We start from the raw sequence: 25,790 nt of genomic DNA, 5'->3' as shown, positions 1-25,790 counted from the left end.
AAATTTAAATTGGGAATGGAAGTGCTATACTGAATTCTTAGTTCACTGTCCAAAGTTTATAATACAAAATATTTCTGCTATATTTAAACCTAAAATAGCTTACTCTTTCAATTAACTTATTTCTAAATACAAAACATTTGCAAACAATCATTCTATACAAGTCTAAGTATTTAAGAAACAAGTGGAGGAAAATCACTTCCTTGTTAGCTGTGTTAAATTTACATAAAGAATTTAGGATGTTCTTACAATTCCAGCAGTTCTCATGATGTTAAAATTGAAAGTTATTTTTATTGTGAAGAGGAGGAAGTAGAAAGCAGGACAAAGGAGGTTCTTTATTAGACTTCTATAGTCGTTGCAAACCAGGTAGTAAGCAATGCTTCTGTTTTACAGACCAAGTTATAAGTACTGCCTCTTTGTTCCTGGAAAAAATAGTATCATCATGGCTTTTAAAAAGTAGGAAAGGCTTGTCTTTTCAAGAATATAATAATGTTAAGGTATTTAGTAGTAAGCAAGCACCATTCAAAAATTACAATCTACTATTAAAAATAACCATCACATGCTATATAAAATTATGCTAAATATTTTTTTCTAGCATCATGAAGAAGTTGTTACAGGTTTTTATTCCAGTGTTTGTACTTGACATGGCAGTAGTAAGTTTGGATTTATTCTCAAGAAAGCCTTTGATATCTCTTTGAAGGCTCTTAGGCCTGTCAGTCATTAGGGAAAAAATATTACATTTCATGAAATTTAAGTTAATACATATGTTTCATTTAATAAAGCAATACATTAAAAAAAAATGTAAACTGTTCCTCTCTGAATTCTGTGTAGTAATGTTCATCAGTATGTCTTCTGCTTTTATAGAAGCGCAAATTACTGTTTAATGACCTCAGAGAGATTTATTAATGTTATTGCCATTAATACTGAGATTTATTGTGTACATCTGTACAAGGCAGATACGTATTTGAGTCTTTTGAGGCATTAGGAAACAATCTCTTTTTATATAAACTTGCCTGAACTGTTCTTCTATAAAGAAAATATTTCTAGGCTTAAAATTCAGTTTGATCAAGAGAAATAAGGGTAAGACACTGCATTCCCATTGAGAACCTAAATCCAGATGCAGGAAAACTTTTCCAGGTGAAGAGAACCTATAGCAGAGTGGAAAGAATAAGGCTCTGTGTACCATCATCTGACGTATGACTTTCTAGGTCTGTGTGTCAGGAGAGTTATTATGCTCAGCTTTTCCCTATCGCGCTATGACTTGTAAAAATCAGCGCTTACTGGAGAGTTGCCTTGTGACTGACCAAGTAGCAGCTGTGAAGAGTTCTGTAATGTGAACTGCAAACTCTCTTTTAAACAAATGCCAATTTTTCACACAAATCACTCAGGGTAGAGTGCCAGAAAAGATCAAGATCTTCCTCTACTACCATATGACAGACAGCCTTTGCCTGAGAAAAGTTTGTTGACTAAAATAGCAAGGGTGGGGCAAGTCAGGAAGTAGGAATTATTATTTTGAGGGGAAGCACAGGCTGGCCACTCACTGTATGCCTCTTCTAGCTCAGGATATTAGTCCTTTGCATTTAGATGCTGCTAGAACCTTCTAGAAAGTTCTCACAGGAAAAATAAATCCAAAAGTCCTTATCTTATTTCATGCTATTGATTATTTTAGCAATATATTCAACAAGAAAAGTATTTGCTGCTACCGACACACAGCTGCATGTGCCAAGATTCAGTTCACAAAACTTGGGCATCTCTTGGTTCAGTGAAAGGTAGAGTATAATCTTCCCTGGTGGGAAGTAGTTGTTACTGTGTATTGTGCTTGTGAAGCAGGCAGGTGACATATCAGCATGTTGTTCTTGCTTTAAGTATTTCTGGTGTAATCTCAAACTGTGCTGCTTAGAAGTCTTACTAGACCAGCAGGTAAATTCTGCTTGCAGTTACATCAGTAACAAATGGTGAATAATTCAACTGATGCCCTGAGGGTACAGCAGATATTTCAGCATTTGATCCTAAATACATAATTCTTTATTTAATATTTTCTAGGCTATGTTATCTGTTACACATAGTGTAAAGAATATCTACTGAAATGGCGTATTACTATTGTAATAATCAAGTAATACACCCTGCTTGCTCTTTCATTTTTCCCTCCTAGTTTTGTGTAAAAACAATGAGAACATTTTCTAGTCAGCTCAGGTGCAAACAAATGAATAACTGTATGACCTAAACACTGGTCTTACACATATAAACATGAAATACAAAGGCTACTCAAAGGTCAAGAAACATCAAAGGTTGAAGACATGGTTCAAGTCTGCTGCTTGAACCTTGTTCCCGAGTCCACCTAGTAATTTAGATCACAGCAGCTTTAGGCTGACTCAGCCCAGCCTTCGAGGGGCACAGTTTTTTTATTAGCGCATATTGAACATCTGCCAGCCCATTGTTTCCAACTATTGTTGTCTCAAAAGACAACATGTACTAAAGATGAGAAACAGGAAATGTTCATTTGTCCTCTGTGGCAGAAGAAATTTTCCAGATTCCATGTGTTGAGGTAATTGTTCAGAAGAGTATTTTTCTTCAAAATGCGCAAGAGTTAGATCACTGGAACAATGGTGACAACCAGTCACAAAAATACATCACATGATTATGTATTTGATACAAGAAAACACTATTTTTTTCATCTGAATGCAGAGGAAGGTATGCTTCTTGCAATGTAGAAGCTGAGAAATTCTTATTCAAATAACATAGTAATATTATGGAGGTTTTGTTTTGGCTTTTGTTACATGCCAGAATACCTGGCCTTACTTGCTGATAACTTCTCTTTCCTTTTGCTTCCAACAGCTCTGTGTTTGTAGCTTGTTACTTTTCCTCTTTTAAGTGGTTCTTGGCAATTTGTGATCTTTCTTCCTACAAAGGGTCTCCTTCACACTTTGTTCCACAGTGTGATTGCTTCCCTGCATAAGCTGTTGGTGACGCCACACACAGAATAAAGGATTTTCCATGTACAAACTGTGGCAACAGGCTTTGCTTTCAAGGTCAGGCCCTCATCCTAAGCAAATAGTTCTGGTTGGTCTCTTGCAAACCCAGTTCCTGCCTAGCCCCCTCCCCCCATGCCTGTGCAATTCAAAGATCATTAGTGAGGAAACAGGAAAGGAAGTAGATCTGGGAAGTCTCAAATCGGCAGTAGATGTTCCCTGATGCTGACTTCCACTATGCACTTGCAAAGCAGAACAAGAGTGGAAGTCCAACTGCAGGTATAACAAACAGCTTCTCCATGCACCTTACTTCTGAGGGAAGCATAAAACACATAGTGAACTGTTGTGCCAATTAATGGCAAAATGCTGTGGATTAATATCCTTCACTTGTCTTTTAAAACTGGCAACTTGCATCTTGCATCTATCTCCCAGAAGCAGTGATTTCACTTGGGTTGTATTTTTAAAACAAGAGAAAAAAAAATTCATTTATTAATAATGCTTTCTGCTAAATATACTCTCAAGTTTTTTACTAAGTTTATTTCTATTTGTCAAGGTTGAATACCACCCTTTCCAAAGACCTCAGGAGCTGGTGGATTATTGTAGGAGCAGAGATATTGTTTTTGAAGGCTATTGTCCTTTAGCCAAAGGTGAAGCTCTCGCTCATCCTAGCATCATTCAGCTGGCAATGAAATATGGCAGAACTCCAGCACAGATTTGCATACGCTGGAGTATACAGGTAATGGAGGGTGGTAATAAAAACGTGTCTCCTCTCTCAGGAAGAAGGTGCAAATAGTTTGGGGTTTTTTGCACCAAACCAGAATTTATACAGAAAGTATTTTTGCCTTCAATAGATTGATATCCCATGAACTAATGTGCTGTACTGGAAACCTAGCACGTAGTACACAAAGCACAGCGGTATTTTAAATATGCAAACTAAATGTTACAAGCAGTGTGGGGCATCATTCCATTTCTATCACTCAACATGAAGTACTAAACAGTGAAATAGTGTATTAAGTTGACATAAACCACATAATCTATTTTGTAATTTAATGGAGTGTATATAACAGCAACTAAAAATAGAATATAGAAATGTCAGTGTCCTCTGAAAAATGAAATTAGAACCTCGGAAGAGCTGAGGAATGCCTTGAAATGTTTTGAGGAGAGTTTATTTTCTTTTAAACTATGTACATTTTAATGATGAGTAGCATTATGTTTTTCAGAATGGAATTGTCACTATCCCAAAATCTACAAAACCAGAAAGGATACAGGAAAACTGCAAGGTAAGATTTGACTAAGCACTCAATTCTGACTAATATCCAAATTACTGGAATTACTGGTTTTAATACTTGAGTTTGCCTGCCCATTCTCCTATACCAGTTTTATATTGGGGCAACTCAGGTAAAATTAGCAAATCATAGTACCATGAAATTACTATAATATAGTAGAAGATAGTAATTCATAAATGTCAGAAATCAACTGGAGAGTTAATTGCTGTGTATGAAAAATATACCCATAAAAAACTTTTCATAGTTGATTTTTATTATTAATAATCTTGTTTATTACTTGGCTGGTTGTAGAACATCCTATTGTGGTTATAGTTAGGTCCTTTTCCTGACAGGCATATAGCCCAAATGGAAGGAGTTTGTATACTATGCATAACACTGTATGAAAGCTGTAAAACTCTTGGGGATATTCCAGCTAGAGACCTTCTAAGGAAATCGCACTAGCTGACTCTTCCCCTACCTTCTTTCATCTACTCAGTTTGCAGAGGAGGTCCCAGCATTAAGATGACAGACAGAGGGAAGTGGGGAATGAATGAGGACTGGCATGCTTCCCCTCACCTTTCCCCCACCCCCACCAAATGCTTTGAATTTATTACCTCCTTTTTCTCTCCATTTCTCTAATCTGAAAGTGTGCTTTCTTTGGGGGAGGAGAAGGGAAACCACAACAACCTTATTGTTACTTCCAAAAATATCATAGGGTTATGAACTGTTTGGCAAATCAGGAAGAAACTTCACAAGAAGATAGGAAACTTCTGTCTGCTAGTAAAATCACTCTGTGTGTGTGTGTAGGTATAAATCAACATACATATAATTTCTCCTGGTGGCTATGCCTGTTTATATAGCTCCTGCCTTGACTATTTCTTCTGACACCACAGTGCCTTCTGTGGTACAAGCACAGCTGCTTGTGGTACTGTATTGTGAACCAGATCAGAGAACAAAACCAAGTTAAAAATCCTTCCTTTATTTTATTTCCCCCAGTAATATTTTTAAATCCAGATTAATTCTGTTTTTTACAGCATTTACTCTATGGCTCCACCAATTTATTTTGCACAGCTAAGGGAATGCATTGCAGCAAAACTTAAAACACTTAAGATGGAGAGAAGGAGGAGGGGAGAACTGGCACAGTTATCAGATGTTGTTTATCACATCTCCCCCCTTTTTTTTTTTCTTTCCCCCATGCCTGTGTGTTGACCTGAGTCCCTGATGCTTCAGTCAAGTTGGTGAAAGCATGGACCTCATTAAGTCCTCAGTATATCATGTATTATATAGTATTTCTTGTTCTGTGGCTGGTCTCTGGTTTAGATTTAAAAACCTTGAGCACCAAGATTTGACTACAAGGGTCATTCTAGCAGACAGCAATTGCTGGATAATGCAGGATGAGAAGAGCTCATTTGGCAGCAGTTCAGGCTCCACAGGTTCTTTTTGTTGAGTATGGAGGAGTTCTGACAAAGACAACAGGCCAACTTCAAGCAGCTTCAGTTCTGAAGTGCTAATGTCTGAGTGAGACACCTGTTAAGAAAGCACTGACACGATCATTCATGTTGCAGGTCTCACAAGAGGAGAAGTCAGTGCCTGTAAGAACCTATGCATGAAGACAAGTGGTTGCTTTCAAGTTCGAGTACTGAGGCACTATAGCTCTGTATCTGTTTCTGTATTAGCTGATCCATGACTGTTTTGCCTTAGTACACAGAGAAAAGATAGATATAGCCCTTGGTTTGCTAGCTTTGTGAATGTCCTTATACCTTCTAATGTTTCTTTGCCTAAATTTCTGAGGAAAAGAACTGTAACTTTTTAAACTGAACATTAGGATATAAATTAAATGTGCTCATGTTTCGAGAGGGATTGCAGTCAGAGTATTCATATACTTGTGGCAGTGACCACATAGAGTGCTGTCAAAAACAGTTTTGATACTACCATTGTCTTGGACCCTTGCCTGAGGTCAGAGTGCTACAAAACCATCTTAACAGGGTCTACAAGTAAAAATAGTCACAAAAAGAGCAAAAGACCCAGTGGAACCTGTAAGCTTAATGGAATGTTTGTCTATGACAAAATATAAGAAGAATTTCCAGAAGGAAAAATACAGAAAGACTCTGCCTCACAAATAAATTAATCTTTGTTAGTTTAAATAACAGAAACACTCCTGATTCTCTTCATTATGTTAACTGTATATGCATTCCTATAGGTGTTTGATTTTACAATAGCTGAAGACGATGTTGAAATTCTGAATGGAATGCATGATGGGAGACATGTGTCCTGGGACCCGAGCCTTATTGTGTGAATAAAGGTTTGAACTTCTTCCTTTGTCAGTGATCAGTGAGTCACACCATGTAATTTAAATTCAGGGAATGTTACAATAAGAACATAATTGTAAGATTAATGTCTGCTATTAACGGTAACTGGTTTGAAATCCTTAACATTGATAACAGACAAAAGCTACTCTTTAGGGTATCACTTTTGTAGAGAGATCTTGCACGTTTGTCTCAAATCCTAATCCATAGTTCTCTGAAGCCCATGCAAAGCCTCCTGTTTATGCCATTGACCCCGCATCAGCCCACTTAATCAAAGAATGTGAGGAGATATCCTTTCTTTAAAAACCTAAGAAAAAATGCTACCTGCTAGTGTACAAACAAATGTTAAGTACAAAGTCATTTTTCACATACTTTGTTAGGGGGATATAATGAATGAATAAGAAAAAACTGGGTGAAAAAAACACATGCTAATACTATTATTTTTACAGTATTTATACTGTACTGCAAATCTCCATAAATATATATTGCATAATAATGGATTGACCCAAAGAGTTCTAAGCATATTATTTATTAGCCTGTAGGTATAACGAAGTAGAAATCTTTCCAGAGAAGCCCATGTACAAATAAGCTATCTGCATGGCTAAGAGTTGAGCAGCAAGCTCTAAGAGCCGAAGAGGCATCATTGTTATTACTGATCTTTTACTCTTACTGGAAATTCTGGTGAGTTTTGTGTGGCTTTTCATTATAATTAGTTTAGCTTTCATTTTGGATTTGTCCAGAAAATCTCATTAAGAGAGTATACTGTTCCTTAGATTTTCTTGTAAAGTATGTATGTATATACAGAGATAGATGTAAATATAGATATAGGTACATGTAGCTTACAGGTCTGTTTGGAGAAATACATGTGCAGAGTCTTTTATCAGCTGAGTATTCAACTTCTAGTCACATTGGTTTGATATTTTAGGAGTTCCTGTGTCTAGAGAGGTATGGAAAAATTCAGACTATGATTTACATTGTGTGTGGACTTCCTGCAGCAGTTTTCCCAGTGCTGTTCTGCTTTAGTAATATTGTGAAACAAAGGCCCTTAGTTTTTTATCAAGAAGTGACTTACAGCAATCATATATCCTAGTCTGCATTGTTTGTCCTCAAAGTAGAACTTCTGTGCAACTTGGCTAAAATACAAACTTACCTTTTTGGTAACAGCTCCTCAAAATAATTGGCTGTTTTTTCCATGAATAATTGTCTAGATTTGCCTCTGGAATCATTAAAGTATTTATTATTTCAAAATAAAAGATACTATATGAAATGTGCTAATACCTATATTATGTACTGTTCCAAGATAGATACACAATGTCCAAAGTAAGGTTATTTTCTAGAGTTTCAAGTGTGGCTTGCAATTTGGGGTGTGTCAGCATTTGGGAATGCCACTTTTGGCTCAGAATCAGAATGGTTTGGGTTGGAAGGGACCTTAAACTTCGTCTAGATCCAGCCCCCTACTTTGGCACGGACACCTGGGTCAACTGTTGTGATGACGGGTTCAGTAGTTCCAAAAAGTAATAAGAAACACCTGTTACTGTGCTGCTGAGGGACTCCTTGCATCACAGTGTATCTGAACTCAGAAAATGAGGATGAGACGAGAATGGAACATCTCCCTTATGAGGAAAGGCTGAGGGAGCTGGGTCTCTTTAGTTTGGAGAAAAGGAGACTGAGGGGTGACCTCATCAATGTTTACAAATACGTAAAGGGTGAGTGTCAAGAAGATGGAGTTAAGCTTTTTTCAGTGATGACCAGTGATAGGACAAGGAGTAATGGATACAAATTGGAGCACAGGAGGTTTAAGGTGAATATCAGAAAAAAATTTTTTACTGTGAGAGTGACAGAGCACTGGAGCAGGCTGCCCAGAGAGGTTGTGGAGTCTTCTTCGCTGGAGACATTCAAGACCCGCCTGGACGCCTTCCTGTGTGATGTACTCTAGGTGACCCTGCTCTGGCAGGGGGCTTGGACTAGATGATCTTTCGAGGTCCCTTCCAACCCCTAGGATTCTATGATTCTATGATTCTCTGGCTTTTTAGCAGTAAAGACTTTCTTGGAAACTACAAAACAGAAGTTGGAGTTTACCTCTAGTGCTCTCTAAAGACAGACATCACATCAATATACTATTTCCAACACAAATTATTCATATAAAATGAACCAAATCTTTATGTGTACTGGCAGTATTACCAGAACAATATTAGTTAGGACTAGCTACGTGGCTGGAAGTCCCATGTTGGTCATAACAGCCCTGGTTTTTTCTGCATTTATTTCTGACTGATTACCTCCCTGTTCTGAACTAAACAGAACTAAACCAGATTTTCTCACTAATCCCCCACATAGATGACTTTAGGCTACAGTGAGGACAGCTTCCTAATTCATTGACATATGTCATTGTTCCCTCTGTCAAAGAGATTTTACAGTGGTTTTGTGTCTGCATCTGCTTCTGCTAGGAAGTCAAGCCACCGTTTTCTGATCTAGATTGTGGTATCTAAGTAGTTGAAGAGTAACAAAAGCAATAACCAGATAGAAATAGTATTACTAAAAAAGCATTCTTCTTAAGGAGCAGTTGTGGCAAGTTACAGTTTTAATCTGATAATTGCTTTCCTATCTACTTTCAGACTTTATTATTCTTGGTTCAGGATTTTTTTCCAGGCGTTTTTGGTAATCTTTCCTACCAATTCTGTTGCTACCACATAGTAGCTTTAGCAACTATGGAAGAGTTTCACTTTAACTATGTACCAAGTGTAATTTGAGGCAATATAAGCTTTTTGAGTGCCAGGACTCAACTGACCCATGCTGTCTTTCTTCCAGGTGTGATGTGCAGTTTTACACATTGTGCCATCACTAATAGCCATTGTTTTCTGTCAGAAGCTGTAATTGCCCCAAGAGACTGGAACCCTGTTATCTCCTCTGTGCTTTGAATATATAACTAGAGCCTCTTCCTTTGACTATGGCATTCACAAGTTCTATACCAGTTTAGTTAATTTGGAATCATTGAGCAAATCCTCTTTACTTTTGATCAGGTTGCAGACAGAAAGACAGACTCGGTGGATTCGTATTTTGTGCTTCTCTCTACAACTAAATTGACATGACAGATGTGGTAGACAGTTTTCTTTCTAAGCAAAGGTTGCTGAAGGGTGAATCTGCATCACCTCATCTAAATGAACGTTTCTAAAGTACTGGCAACTTTGATTATAGTATAAAGAAATAAGGCAATTTTACTATTTTTTTAAACTCAGAATTCATCCCTCAAGTGAATTCTTGGAATGACATGCATATCCTTCTGCAGGGCTAAAATTCCTCCTTTTGTCCATATTTCTCTAAGACATGCTTTCTCTAGAGAGAAAAATTTTTCACCTTTCTACAATGACAGTTTCAGCAATGTATCCATTTTATCAGTGTAACCCACCATCTTGCCAATAGGAAGAGGGAATTCACCTGAAAATTAAAGGCCCTTTTTCTTCTGTATTATGTAGAACATTTATGGTGGTGACTGATTGGGGCATTCTTTTCTAGTTGAGATAAACCATTATTTAAAATAAGATACAGTTTATCAGTGTTATCTACTTAAGTGCAATAAGCTGCTTTTGCGAGAGCACTGTGACTCCTAATGGAAGGGAACTCTATTGAAACAAGTAAGGAAAAGAAAAAACATATTCAAAATCAGTGGAAGGGGTGAGGCCGTTTTCTGTGCAGCCAAGTATCTTCCTGTCTGACACTGGCTCCCTCTCCATTTTTCTTGCCTATTTCTGTGTTTCTACTGCACCTGTCTCCCAACATAACTTTCAAGACATTAATTTTCTGACTAGCCTGTGTAATAAAGAAACTATAATACTACTAAGTTCACAAACCCACTAAGCCAAACAGACTACATAATATTCACCCCTCTTTGCACACTGTGGTTAACACCAGCTGATACTCTTTTTAAACTCGCAGTGCTGAACTGCTGACAGGAAAGCTTACATTAACTTCATGTTTTTGAAAATGGGGACAAAGGTGGAGTAGCTCTTGCCGACAATAATTGAATCCAAGCAGTTAACTCTTTCCACATTGCCACACCCATTCCAAAGCTTTGAAGCTCATCAGGACATTGGGTAAAAACAGATAAGCCAGCCTTCTGGCAATGTTTCATGTTGCTGTGCCAGGAGTCTTTTTCTGTACTTAATTTTTTTTTTTTTTTTTTTTTTGCAACCTCCATTAAGATACCTGCACTTTTGAAAGAAAATTTGCAAAGTATTTGCACTGCCTTGTAGTGAACCTATGTTATATTTATGATATATAAATGTTGCAGCTTTACTATTTGTGTGTGTATATAATGAGCTAATGCTAGGTTCATAACTTGGCTGTGAAATTTGGAGGGAGTGTTGCATACAATTATTTTCACAGTTTCCTGGTAACAAGGAAAGCAGAGATTGTTGGGTTGTTTCTTTCTGGTTTGTTTTTAATTTTTCTGTGAACTCTAGGAATCATTTCCTAATGGTTCATTTTGACCTGTATTTATCCTATTGAATAACCATTAGTGTAATGTTGCCAAGATGGATTTACAGTAAATCACTTACTTTGGGTGCAGTGTGAAGGTGGTGGAAGGTTAATCTCAAGCATAGCTGTCAAGGTCATACATGTACTGTGGTATAAATTTACTTTCCTGATGTTGAAAAATAGATATTTAATGGACTCTTTATATTAATGAAACAGCAACCAGCTATTTTTTGTCACATGGCTTGTGTGATTTTTATGTGATTATCATGAATGTCTTATAAACCAGATATAAATACCTTTCATTAATCTGAAAAACTGTCAGAGGTGGGTTTGTCTTAGTTTTTACTAAAGGGTTATTTTACTGCTTCCCTCCTGTGTTACAGATAAACAACGACTGTAATCTGCCAAATAATTGCAGATTTTCAATTTAAGACTAATGTTTTGTTACAGTAGCATGTTAAGTTCAGTTATCATGCCCATTAATGTTTACCTTAGCAGAAAACACAAAGTCGTAGTTAGTTGACTGAGTTTTATAATGCTGCATTATTACTCAAAAACTTTTGCTGTATTTTAATATGTATTAAAAATACATCTGTCATGATTAGATATATTGAAGTGTGCTATGGTTTTGGGTGCAATGATATCCAGTAAAACTACTGCATCTCACTTTCTACTTGGACTTAAGCTTTTCCTAATGTTATGTTCAGCTTACTGATCTAAAAATAAAGTACGAAGTCTCACAAAAAATAACAACGAACTTTTTACAATAGCCTGTAAAAACAAAAACGGCCTTTTAATATTAATTAATACTAATTAAAATAGACCACCTAAATTATAGAATGCTGGTGCCAAGCAAGTATTTGTGCTTTAGTCTTTGGAATGTTCTCATAACTTTTTTTTTTCCTCCAGACCAGGTTTTTGTTTTTAATCTGAGAGAAGAAAATACGGGATTTTTTTAACACTATGAACAGCAAAAGAAAATTGATTCATCTAACCTATCCACTACAGAATGGTAATATAAAACCGGATTGTTCTATACTACAAAAGTGATGGAACTGAAATATTAATTCATTGTAAACTGAGCAACAAGTCTAAATTGTTATCTTGGGTACTCAGAGAATACCTATTCAATATCAATCAATAATCAAAAATCCATATCAATGGCTTGTGTTTACTGTTATGTTAACAAATTAATAAAATAATTTAGTTTACCTTTTCTTTGTTGCTTTCTTAGAGATACAAAATTGTTTACTTTCAGCATTTTCTCTGCTTTCTTGGAACTTCATAGTATATTCTATAATATCTATTGAGTTATCTCACAATATTATAATTAAGGTTCCTCTGCCTGCATGTACTTCATTTAAGGTGTCATTTTGACCCATTTGAACAAAGAAGGGGTTTTGTTTTTTTTCCCCTACATATTTTGCATAGTATTAGTTAAAGACACACAGATAAGAGCATGCTACAATGCATGTAAATCTTGAAAAAAAAAATCAAAATATAGAGTATTTGTTTCAGGATTGCAGCAGAAATTTCAGTCTGCCTTTTTACAGGGTTTGTTACATTTCTTATAGTAAGGAGAATTTCAGGGGATTCTGCAGGCCAGTCTTGGTGCTTTCTTGGTGGTCAAATCTGTTTTGTTGGTACTGTCCCAAGGATCCCCTGCCTTGACCTAGCACATGAGGGAGGAATGGCTCTGGTTTGTGGTCTGTGTCAGAATGAATAAACATACTTTTTGCTTATATAATAAAGATTTTTGAAGGTGCAGAAGTGCTGAAGAAAGATCCTTTGCTAATCTGTCTTGCAGGGATTTTCTGTATCTTGTCAAGATAAATAATGTTCAGACATTCCTCTGATGCGATCATGAGTTGTCCAGCAGTGCCAGCACTCAGAATGGTCTTCTGGTGGGGTCAGAGGACGCTGATCTATCAGTATGCAGGCCTTGGGAGTACCCTAGCTTGCAACATCTTTTCTGACAAGATCAAAGCATTCTCCTGCAAGGTAGTTGTCCTGTGAGTAGCCAGGTTTCTGAAATCTCCACCACACTAAGTTTTGATAAGAAATTCCACAAGAACTTTGGTTGTCACAGGCAGTCAAGCCTTTGGTTTTATGTTGCCATGCCCTAAAACATGAGTTTCTGCTCATCCTAAAAACTGAAGTATCTAAAACCAGCATCCCTGTGAACAAAAGTGTCTGCCTCTATATGCTTGTGGACATGTTGCAGAAACTTTTTTGTAACCACTTTACCCAGGTCAAGCCGCTCTTGCATATCAGTCTGGTGTCATGATGTGCAGCCCTCCCATTAGACTGAGGCCTGCCTTCTGCTTATTTTTAAAATGGTGCATAACATTGCCCTTTCTCCTTGCCATGGTTGTAGAAAATTCCACAGTCAACTTCTCAAAGGAGCTGTATATTCTCAGGGATTCTGTAGTGTATTTCATAGAAGTACAAGCTTCCTTAACACTGGACCAGGTGATTGGGGAGGTACTGAGAAAAGAGTTCTTGTTGGTGAGAATGGAGTATAAAACACTGGTGTAAATCAACAAACTAAAAACCTAGCAGCATTTTTTTTATACAGGTGGCTGGACCAACCTGAATTTACCTGAGTTTGCGTTTCAGCCCATGTAAGCAGGCAACAACCTGTGCAGCTCAACCACCTTAACCTATCATCTCTGAGGTTTTAGACAGCTTTCAGTGCAAATGCAGCTGATCTGGCTTCATTTGCCTGAGAAGAATGAAGCTGTGTTTCAGTTTCCTCTCTGCTGACATGTCAAGAGGACTATAAATGCATGTGGTAATCTAATTTTAATGATGCTTTTTGTGATACAAATACCCAGCTGCTTGGAGTGGAACTGAAGTTGCCCAGGTATTTCACTCTGACAAGTGATCTGTTGGATGTCATATCTCTGAGTTGGAGCCGTCTTAGTTGGTTAACCAATAACCTAAACATGAAAGCCTGTACATCTGACTACTGAAACCCTGAGTCATTCTGTCCTTTAATTAAAGCATGTTCCTTTAATATGTTCCTCTTGCTTAAAATTATGTGAGAATTATTTCCTAGAGGAAAATGCCTCATGAATGCACCTTCCTTCAGCATTTTCTATAAATCAGCTAAAAAAGGGGGAAAGCTTGAAATATCTAGGGTATGTCAGGCAGTTGCAGGGGATGCATATGTCAACCTCAAGCATGATTTATCTTACATGCCTTTTCTGACAGTTGTAATTTAACGGCTGTATTTTCCTCCAGCCTCTCAGGAGGCTAAACATCTTTTCAAGTTTCTAGCTTTGTGGTGGAAGAGTAAATGTCTGTTTGCCAGTGTAATTCATCTGAGTCATTCTGGGAGAGGCGTGGAGCAATTGAAGCATGACAATTAGCATAAATAAGAGTGAGGGACTCTTCCTGAGGGTAGAGTTACTCTTTCCATCTTCCAGAGGAAAGCTGCTCCCCTGTAACAACAGCTACTGCTAATTGGGTGGTGTGATGCTAGGAACTAAAAGACCTTATATATTGAGCTCTGGTCTATTGTAACATTCTTTTGCATTTCAATTTGAAATGCAGTTAAAGAGAACAGAGCAAGGAAGGAAGGAGAAAAGTTTCTGCAGTAAGTGCAACAGTAGGTTACCACCAGAGTTAGCATTTCATGTACACTGAGGTTTTTTTATTTTATAAGTTTGAAGAGAGAAGTGTTTATGAAGCCTAAATTCACTTTTTAGTCTCTGTGTGAAAGCACTGTTACCACTGTTAGTTGTCATTACCAGTTTTGTTTTTTTAAAATTAGTTTAAAACTTCTCTTGATATTTTCAAACATGTAGGTATCTTACAGCAACCTCTGAAGGTTAAAAGATGTGCTTTGGGCGTGGGAACACCAACAGCTCATGGTGATGTTTGGCCGCAGCATGAAGCCAGTGCCCTATGGGCCAGCACTGGCTCCTGCCGCCCCTGTGCTGCCCGCACAGCCTTGCCCCATGGGCTGGCGCATGCTCTGCAGGAGCCGCTGGGCAGCTCCCCACGCCACAAGTGTGGGTGACACCCTGCACGATTTGCTCCCGCAGCCACTGGGCCTGCCAGGACGAAAACACACCGCTGCACGGCCTCATCTTGGTCAAGTGGGAAGAAGGAAGAGTATTTCAGGTACTTCCCTTACATTGCGTATAATGTCCCCAAGAGCGAGACTGAGGTGGCACACGGGATGATCCCTTTGCACTTACCCCGGTCTTGGCTACTCAGAGGGAAAAGAGAGGGTGCAGGAGGATGCCCACCAGCACCCCTCGAGGAGCAGGGGCCGTTCTGGAAGCCGCCCGCGCCCCGCCACCTCCTTCCCGAGGCGAGCCGCCTCTTTCCCGCGGGAAAAAAAGGAGGAGGCGGTGGCGTCCAGGTCAGGGGCGGCTGGAGCCCGGCCGGGGCGTCCCTCTGCCCGCCTCCCCTCCCCGGGCACGGCCACTTCCCGGCCTTTCCGCTTCGGCCCCTCTTTCTTCCCCAGGCCGGTGGGTCTATAAAACCCCCGGCACATCAGCGCCCGCCTCTGCTCCCCGCGGGCTGCGGGCAGGGCCGCGGAGGGACGGGCCGGGGCAGGCACGATGCCCCGGCCGCCGGCGGGGCGCTGCGAGCTGCCGGGCTGGGCGGGCAGGTCCGCACAGGAGCCGCCCCGCGGCCGCAGGCAGGGAGGAGTTAGGAGGGAATAATCGGAAACGGGGTGGAGAGCCCCAGCTGCAGAAACAGTAAAACCACCGCGTTCCCGGCCTGGCCGCCGGAGTTGCTCCGCAGGCACGCAAGATGCGCAGGGCCGATGTGGGCTTCGCGCCGCGCTTGAGCGAGGTAAGGGTCGGGTGCCGCGGCCGCGCACCGCACCCCGCGCACCCAACCGCGGAGCCGCCCCCGCGAAGCCTGGGGCCGCCGCGAAGTTCCAGCGGCGCGGCTCTTGCCTCGGCCCCCGGAGCCCTCTAAACAAAAGAGGCGAGCGGGCTGTCCGGGACCCGCCGTGCCCGGCTGGGTGCTGCTTTGGCAGAGACGGTGCGGGACGGAGCCGGGGAGCGGTGCGGGCCAGGGGCAGTGCGCGCTAAAGACCGAAGCGGAGCAGGAGCGGTGCGGGAGCAGTGCGAGGTGCGGGACAGGAGCGGTGCGGGAGCAGTGCGAGGTGCGGGACAGGAGCGGTGCGGGTTTGAGCCCGGGAGCAGAGCTGAGAGCCGTGGCCACTGGCCTCGCACCTCCTGCTTTGCCCCGCTTAGACTGTAGTTTAACAATTGTGCCTGTTCTTTCCTTGAGTGATTTCACGTCTTTAATTCTCTTTAAATGTCCACTAGAAAATGTGTGTATGTAAAGGGAGTTTCCATTATATGTGTTCCTTAATCATGCCCGTTTCAAAAGCTTGCAATGCTAATTATTCAAATGCAAGGTACTTTTTTGCCATTCTTTGTTTCAGACTCACGGGATGGGCTTGCTAACTAGCTTATTTACATTTTTTTTCTCTGGATTTTCTGAACTTTTTACTGCTCCGGGTTTTGTAAGGCAAGCTCTTGCTTTTATTTAGCAAGGGCACCCCTTTCCTGTTTACAGCTTTAAGATGATCTCTTGCTTATATATACATCAGTGAATTGACCACTGTTGGAGATGGCATCAGTAAATTGCGTAACTCCCCCCTTCCAAAGCATACTCAGACTGTTTGTGGAGAAGAATATAAGTCTCATGTCAAGTATTTTCTGTGCAGGCTTCCATGTGTTTGCAGTTAAATCAAATCAAGCCCTTTCCCTTTCTAAATCTCTGCTGTTGTATCATGAGGTGTGTTTCCTACTGGAGAAAAAAAAAACACTAGAACTTACTGCTGGGGAGCTTTGAGATCTTTCACGCTTGAGGAAGTCCAGTAATGCAGCCCTTGCCAACTACAGTTTACCTGTTCAGCTCTGCATAACAGAACTTTATTTTTTTTGTCTTACTAGCTTTACCAATTTAATTGACCTATCCATCTTTTAGGTGTGCTTTATCAGCCGAATGAAACTGATTCCTATGTGATTGCTTTTGTGACTCTCGTGTACAATTAAACTAGCAGACGATCTTACACCGTTTATCATTTGTTACATTGTTTGCCTTCCTTCTTTTAACGCTGGGCTTTGTGCCTCTTGCTCTCAGGGCTGCGGTTTCTGAGGCGGTGCAGCAGTGCTGGGAGGCTGCGTGGCCAAGGAGCTGCAGAGCTGCCACTTGGTTTGGGCTCAGCGTCACTGTCCGGCGGCCGCTGGGGAAGGGGCGCCCAGCCAGGCACCATGAGCTCCAGCACCACTGCCCCACTGAAGGTCGTCAGCAACCTTGCCAACACTGATGTCAACTATGTCATCAAAGAGCATTATAATTACACGGGAAAGCTAAATGAGAATGCGGACAGTGGAATAAAAGTGACGTCGGTGGTTTTTATCATCATTTGCTGCTTTATAATCTTAGAGAACATTTTTGTCTTGCTCACCATCTGGAAAACCAAGAAGTTTCACAGACCAATGTACTATTTCATTGGGAACTTGGCTCTTTCAGACTTGCTGGCTGGTGTGGCTTACACTGCCAACCTCCTGCTATCTGGACACAAAACCTATAGCCTCACCCCCTCCCAGTGGTTTGTAAGAGAAGGCAGCATGTTTGTTGCCTTATCAGCTTCTGTGTTCAGCTTGTTGGCCATTGCCATTGAGAGATACATCACTATGTTGAAGATGAAACTCCACAATGGCAGCAACAGCTTCCGCTCCTTCTTGCTGATCAGTGCTTGCTGGGTTATCTCTGTGATACTTGGGGGACTCCCAATCATGGGTTGGAACTGCATCAGCCTCTTGACCAGCTGCTCCACTGTGCTGCCTCTCTACCACAAGCACTATATTCTCTTTTGCACCACTGTTTTCACAGGCCTTTTGCTATCTATTGTTGTCCTGTATTGCAGGATCTATTCCATGGTAAGGACTAGGAGTCGCAGGCTGACATTTCGGAAAAACATTACCAAAGCTACTAGGAGCTCAGAAAAGTCCCTAGCCTTGCTCAAGACAGTGATCATAGTCCTGAGTGCCTTCATCGCCTGTTGGGCTCCCTTGTTCATCCTGCTTTTACTGGATGTGGGGTGTAGAGTGAAGACCTGCCCAATCCTCTATAAAGCAGAGTATTTCTTAGTACTGGCCGTGCTCAATTCAGCCACGAACCCTATAATCTACACCTTGACAAACAAAGAGATGCGGAGGGCTTTCATCAAGATTCTGTGCTGCTGCAAATGTCCCCCGGCAGATTCTGGGACCAAATTCAAGAGGCCGATCATTGGAGGGATGGAGTTCAGCCGGAGTAAATCTGACAACTCCTCCCACCCACAGAAGGAGGAAGGCGACCATCCTGAAACCATCATGTCTTCAGGCAATGTTACCTCATCTTCTTAGGAGTAACCTTGGGGGTGTATTTCAGAGCCTTCCTCTGAAATTGGGGAGCTGAGGTGCCTTCTGCTCACAGCAGCAGTGTTGGGCTAAGTGAGCAAGTAGCATTAGTTCTAATGAGGCAAACAGTGCACTTGCGAGGCTGGAGTTCAAGAAATGGGACAGACTGTTCTGGCTTGAAAATCTTTTTCCCTGGAGCATGTTTTGTCTTTGCACTGAGGCAGCTCAGGATTGTCAGGCTCATTCATATCCTGAAATCTCCTTAGTAACTCTGAAAGACTGATGCCTTGGTGAAATGATGCCTGGTGTGTGTGAGAGAAAGAGACGGGGGGAGGAGGGAGAGGGAGAATGAATCTTTTTTTTTTTTTTCCCCCTGTGAGAAGAATGTGAAGCTATTTCTTCTTGCAGCAAACCACTGACACAAAGATCCTTCTGTACTGAGTTTAGTGGTGGCTCTGGTATAGTTGGTCAGAAGTGTTTGTTTAGCACATATCACACAAATATAACTTAGACCACGTACAACCATAATTTGGTATCACTTTCTGGAGTTTTTAGTTAAGTCAGGTTTTATTTGCAGAGTCCAAAGCTGTTGGGGTTTTATTTACAAAGATCATAGCTGTGAATTTTTGCTGTTGGTCCATTCTACATTTGAAGACCACAAGGCAGACTCTGCAGTTACTTTCACCTGTACAATTCCATTGACTGCATCAGATTTTTTGGAATAGCTCAGAGCAGCATTTTGCCCCATATGTTGATTGCCTTGTTATTCTATAGTATTAAATAACTGTATTATCATGGCAGATGCAAAGTAGAACTAAAGGTCATTTATCTTTAAAATGACTGAAAGTAAAACTAATAGTATAAGATACTATTGACAACAACAGGATTTTTGCTTAAGAAAAGTTAAAAACTGAAGGGGCATTTCAGTGCCAGGTTCATAGTCTTTACAAATGTAAAGATCAGTTGGAAAATCTGAAAAGAGTACCTTGATTTTCAGAAAAATCTAAGGAAAGTTGAGGTGAAATTACTATAGATAAATGCACTTCCATAACAAGATGCAATACGTTTTGGCACATTTAATTAATGTTTATAATTTCAGCAAAGATGTCTGTATTTTATCAGTTCCTGAAAGAAGTACCTGTCATTAAATTGAATGTATTTGTTTCACAATATCATTTTTACTTCTCTGTTTTTCTAACTTGTGCTAATGGGGTTGAATGTGTCTGATGTAAATAAGTTAATAAGATGCAGGAGTCTTCATGTGCCTAGAGTATTACTATAACAAAAAAGGTATATTTGGGATAGCTGAGAGCAATTGACTGATGTACAGTTACTGGCAATTCCTAGAAGTGGTATTTTGTAAAAAAAAATTGCCTTTGTAGTAAAATTTCCAGTGCAATTAAACTGTTGGGATTTTTTCTGGTTTAAAAAATAGTATTTAAAATGTTTCTGACTTTTATTGTTCAATTTGCACATAGCTTTATTGACTTCTAAACATTAATAAACTGATTTTTTTAAAGATTCTGTTATCAGATTACTATTACTTTTGTACTGTTGTGGGGGCTTCATGCCAGGTTTGATTTCTTGTTGACACAAGTCAGTGAAAGAATTCCTTTATTTTAGTACATGCGAGCATTAAGCCAATTCTGTGGGGACATGAGCTGCATAATGCAACTTACAGGATCGTGTAAAATACAAAATGAAAACTTGAATATATTTTTTCATTGGCACATGCTGTATTGATGAAATGCCATTAAAAGAATCTCTATAGTAGCAATCCTTCTCCCAGCAGCTCATGAAGTACAAACCAAAGTAAAAACAGACGCCTGTCCGTTTTACCGTGACTGCCTAGAGTATAGTAAGTTAAATAATTAGCTTTATATTACTAATATAATTTTTAAGTTTTATTTCTAGCTTATTGCAAACATCAAGGAAGGTTATGGAGCACAGAATGGTGGCCTCAGCTCTTTCACTGCTGCAGCTCCATTGGGTCCATCAACCCATGGCAGTGTATTTGAACAGGAACTGTGTTGCTTCTTCCAAAGGCTTGACTTCCATTTCCTCTCATGCTGCCATTCCTTCTCAGCATTACTTTTAAGTTCCATGGAGCTCATTCAGGATGCAGTTGGAGTGTGAAGATAAACCTCACTTCTTTTACTGTATGTCATCGCCGTGCAAAGTTTACTGTGGGAAACGAGAGCCTGCTCACTGAGGAAGGGTCTGGGTCATAACCTCACTTCCTGAAGGAAATTCCAAAAATGCCCCCAAGACAAAAGAGTGGAAACTGGCTGGAATTTCTCTCCATCTGTCTGCCTGTACGGAAGGAATGATTTCATGTGTGCTCACTTCCTAGGCTTTTAATTAGTGACCTGAGCATAGCTGGAAAAAATGTCAAATCTGTATCTGTGCTCAAGATAAAGTCTCTCTTGGCTCAGGCCTTAATTTGGGCAGAGATGGTTTATGCTGGGTGCTGAGGGTCATGAGGGAAATAAATGTTTTGTCCAAGGGATAAAGTCATTTCTGTGCAGAGCACCAAAAGTATATAAATAATGAAAATCCAAGTTTACCCCTCAAAATGCTACCAGTGAGGCATAAAGGCATTGTACAGAGATGTCTGAGTTTGTAGGGGTGTTTTTATCTGAAAGACGAGGGCCCTTCTTTTGAAGCCTTATGGCCATTAAGGTTGCTTGTCTTGCAAGACTCTAGGATCCTGTGACATGGGATGAGCTATGTCACAGCATGGCTATGTCACTGGCCCCTCATGACTACCACTGGCCTTTGTGTATTCGTAGCTGATAGCCCTCAGGTGAGTCACTTCCCTTTCCTTTGCCTTTGTTTTCATATCTCCCGTTTATCTATCTCAATAATTCTACTGCAAGCCTTTGCAGAAAATGACCATTTCCCCCAGTTGGAGGTGGCTGTGTCATGGGAGCCCCTTTTGGGTAGGGAGCGCAAAGCCCTACGTCATTCATGCAATAGAAGAAATGAAAACATCAGAGCATGGCACTGGGCCATGGGAAGCACTTCCTCTGCTCTTGATCAAGAAGACTGAAATCTGTTTCCTCCATAGACAGGCCATGTCTGTGCATCAAGACAGGGAACAATAACTGTAATAAAATAATAACAATAATACAAGTAAGGGTTCCTGCTGGGGACAAAAAAAAAAAAAAAAAAAAAGTCTTCACTTCCTATGGGGGAAACTGCAGCATCTTGGCCATGTACATCCATTACTGTACCCCAGCAGGTTAGGCCAGATGTGTTGTGCATGGATTTGAAGTGTGCAATGTAGCAAGAACCCTTCCCAGGCCCCGAACTGCCTTCTGTATGCACAGAAGGGGTGTGCAGCTTTGTCCTGTTGTTGGCCATGTGACAAATGGCCAGAGAAAATGAACCACAAACTGAAAAGGTGCATTATACTGAATGTCTATGTGAAAGAAAATAGCCCAAATTCTCCAGAGTAACCTGGCCCTTTGATTTATAGTGTTTCCCTAGCTGTTCTTTCAGTGTAAGGAATAGAACATGGACAGAAAATGAACATAAAATGTCTGTTGCTCCCCTAACAAGGTGTGCCTGTGTGAAAACCAGGTATAGCAGGGCGTATGGGGCAATGGAGGGGCTGCAGCCAAAAAGCACTGCAGGCAGTTTGGGAGAAAGGAACCTTGGGCTTGCTGTACAATGCAGGCAGCCAAGAACAAAACTAGGGGACATAAACGCATAAAAATACTGTTATCCATCCTTCTCTTACTCTGTTAACTGAGAAATACAGGAATTGCCCAACTGTAACATTTCCTAATTCTTAATTTTGCCTGGAAGATCTCAATACTGATTGAGTTTTGTATGGGTTGAGGCATTATCAGATGTTGTAAAAAGGTTTGTTGTAAAAAGATTGACAAAGCATCCAAAAATGTAGATATATAGACCAGAGCTATGTAACCTGCTCAGCTCTAAATGCTGGAAATTCCCCAAGGACAAGCTTTGTCATTTACGGGGCTCTAAAATTCCCCAGGAAAACAGTTGTTGTATTTCAATAATTCCCCATACTGTTTTTCTTGGAAAACAAAATCACTCCAACTACAACTGAACCTTCAAGGATTTAAGAAACAAACAAACAAACAAAATAATCTAAATTCAATTCCTATATTATAATTTCACAAACTTTTTTAATCTCACTTTTGCATTTACAGGGAGAGAGTTTGGTCTCTCACATCTAATTTATTCTGATAGAACCTTATTTCTTTCTACATAGCCTGCAAGTATCACAGTGGGTCAAGAAACCTCCCTTCAGTTATGACTCTAAGCACAGTATTTTCTGGATAATTAACAGTAAACAAACTTACTGTGCATGCAGGAGCTAGATCTAAGAACATGTTCCAGTACAAGTTCTCTGCTGAAATAAGAAATGTCTAGAGAGATCTGAAACTCAAACATCTCATATACATAAGGATTTTTTTTTTATTCGTTTTTTTGGATAAGGTGAGAACATAGTGTAGATTTATGTGATCCACAGAAAAGAATTACAATGTCAAGGACCCTCTCCCCTGAAGGAAAAGGGTGACACATTCCTTGTGTCTTCCCTGCTCATCCACAAATTCTGAGAGATGCTGTGTCAAAACAGCAGTTTCCAAACAAAACACGCCAAGCAAATCTTGGCTTGGACACATCTCTTACCCTACTGAAAAATCTTAAACGGGAGTGAAGCAGGAACCATTTCCTTGCACTTGGACTCTCAGTGCTACCTTCATGGGACAAAAAGGCAGGAAATCACATCAGCCACACCCAGGAATTCTCCCGGCATGGAAAAGTCCTAATAAAGCAGAGTTGACAAAGCTCAGTCAACCCTCTGTGAACCTTCCACCAAGCCTGGTTTAGTAGTAACATAATGGCATCCTGATACAAAGGCAAATATTTATTTTGAGCTTATGTGAATGATTGCTTGGAGAAGATCCATTTCTAAATACATGGTACAATAACTATAGACATCAAAACGGCTCACCAGAAATGCATGGGACCAAAGCCACATTAAATATTAACATGTGTACGTAGCATTTGCAGTGTTTATTTGGAATCACTCTTCTCAGCTAAAAGCAGGCTCAAAATACTGACTGCATCATTTTTTATAACTAATGAACATTTGGAAAACATAGGCCAAAGGGAAATCGCTGAATAAATACTGGCTTCAAATTATCTGCTAGGCTGCATGAAATCATCAATGAAACAGTATCACTACCTGGGAAATTCTGCAGTTTGAATCATAGCTGACTCTTTCTGTTGATGATCTGAGCTGTCTGCTAAAGGTAGCTTCACTTTCTTAAGCATAGATATGCTTGGTGTCAGCCAAGACTTCTTGATTTAGCAGGACACTGGTATAAATTGCTGGAATACTCTCTCAAACAAATCCTTGCCCATATTGAGCACCTACAGTTGTATAATGTGAAGGTGGGGATGTGAATTGCTATAAGCAATAGAAATAGAATTTATACAGTTACAGAGAAAGTGCAGTAGCAGTTTTTATGATGTGAAAATTTGATTTGGCACAAAATTGTGATTGAGAGTGTAAGGGAGAACAGGTTTCAGGGACAATTCAGGATTGGTGGGGGGCTTGGACTAGTCTGATATTTTCCATTTGAAATGAGAAGGAATCCTCTCTGGTAATGCAGACACACAGCTGAGGATTTTCACTTGTGAACTCTATCCTTAGGTCTTCAATTATTTCCTGAGAAACTCTGGGCAAGGTCTCATGAATTCTCATCTTCCCACGGATATATACATAATACATACACAAGGATGTTTATAAGTGAACATTTTAAATTTTGTGGTACTATTCAAAGAGCTGACATCTGTAGCATTTTTAATATGGGGGATCATCTGCCAAGTCATTAATTGCCCAGCTACTTGCAATATTTCCTTGTGCTTTGATGAGCTCGAAAACGCTGTATCACAGTTACTGTAAGGTGGGGGAAAAAATATAGTTCTAGTAATATGTGAACTCAGTCCTTATGGTTGGAAGAAGCAGCAAGATTTTGGCTGAAAAACACATTCTGAAGCAGTGCTATTACTGAAAAACAACTCACCAAAGTCTGCATTATTATCTTTCTTGCTTTCAGGGAAGACACAACTATGGTCTAACGATTTCTTCTAATCTGGTGACCATACAGATGCCTGCTGCACAACAAACACGTGAGCCATTTCCCAAACACTTTTGGATGTTTTTTATTTCCATCACAACTCCCACTTCCACTGCTGGCTTAGATGCAAGATAAGAATTTGCTTTTAGCTGGTGTGTAGTTTCTCTCTCAAATCAGGATTATTTGATCAATGCACTTTTTAACAATTCCTTTACATGGGCATGGAGATGTTACTTCAAAACAGCCTCTGTTCCAAGAAGTGTTAACTTTTTTTGTTTCCTCTGGTCTTAGAAATTAAATTAATTTTGCAGTTTATAATCTCTCTTAATGTTTTTATACATGGTATTGCAAATGTTGTTTGGAGGAAATCTTTAACTTTCATCTCAGAGGCTTTCTCCATTTCCCATGTGAAAGTGGTTGTATTTTATTTTTCTCATAAGTAACAGAGGTGTGAGGGAGAGGAGCTTGACTGCACAATTGAGGAAATCGTGAAGGAATACAGAATCTTTTAACTTGAAAAGGTTCATCAGTGGAAGTGGCTCTAGTCAGGACTCTTTCATGATAGAGGGTGAAGTTTTGCCTTTCACTAAACTTGTTGAAAAATGCAGAGGCAGTAAAAAGGGTTCAGAGGACAACAAAGCAAGGCGCTTTAATAGGATGAACCAACATAAAAGGCTCAGTGAGCAAAGCCTTTTCCCACCAGAGAGACGAGAATAGGGAAACACAATACTCTGCCTAGCAGCTACGCTATGAAAGCGTGCTGGATGATACAGAAAGCAAACTTTTTAAAGCTCCAGGCAAAAAGCAGATTCTGCTTATAGAAACCTGAACCGGTTGAAACATGTTAAGTATTCCAGAGTAGGATTTACCTAAATGTTGATTGTTGAAGGCTCAAAGAACCTTAGTATTCTAGAATGTAATAGGGGGCGTGGGGTGTTTTTTTATTTCTTTGAAGAAGCAAGACTCCTGTATTTGAACACGAAATTTTTCCGACAGCACCCGAGGTCACACAGCACCACAGCTGGCTCCCAGCTGCTTGTTCCGAGCCGAAACCCACCCTCCTTTCCTCCCCCGGCCCTTTTCGAGGCCACTGAGCAGCTCTGGCCCCTTCCCGTGTGCTGTTCCTGCGCGACCCTGGGTTTTCCCGCCGGCCGACCCGGCTCTTCCTGCGCCGCGTTTCCCTTCCCCTCCGCTTCCCTCTTGCCTGTCTGGATGCGCGGCCGGGGCCGAGCGGGGCGGGTCCCGCACGGCGGGCCCCGCAAGACGG

At 40.3% G+C, this 25,790-nt stretch overlaps 1 protein-coding gene across 10 annotated transcripts in view; it reads left to right on the top strand.

Annotated features, from left to right (window-relative positions):
• S1PR1 (sphingosine-1-phosphate receptor 1) overlaps positions 1-19,917 on the top strand; it is a 57,918-nt gene extending 38,001 nt beyond the window's left edge. For 2 of the 10 annotated variants that reach the window (XM_051625344.1, XM_051625349.1), the window contains 4 exons: positions 3,520-3,702; positions 4,187-4,246; positions 6,432-6,533; positions 11,920-12,226. In XM_051625344.1, the coding sequence (XP_051481304.1) occupies positions 3,520-3,702; positions 4,187-4,246; positions 6,432-6,527 (339 nt within the window). In that variant the 3' untranslated portion in view covers positions 6,528-6,533; positions 11,920-12,226. The other 8 variants (XR_007890075.1, XM_051625345.1, XM_051625347.1 and 5 more) reach the window with 8 other exon arrangements.
• The last annotated feature ends 5,873 nt before the right edge of the window (positions 19,918-25,790 follow it).

Source organism: Apus apus, chromosome 7, assembly GCF_020740795.1.
Source record: "Apus apus isolate bApuApu2 chromosome 7, bApuApu2.pri.cur, whole genome shotgun sequence".
Classification (NCBI taxonomy): domain Eukaryota; kingdom Metazoa; phylum Chordata; class Aves; order Apodiformes; family Apodidae; genus Apus; species Apus apus.
Note: the sequence above shows the minus strand (reverse complement) of the source record. Positions and strands in the feature narration are given on the sequence as shown.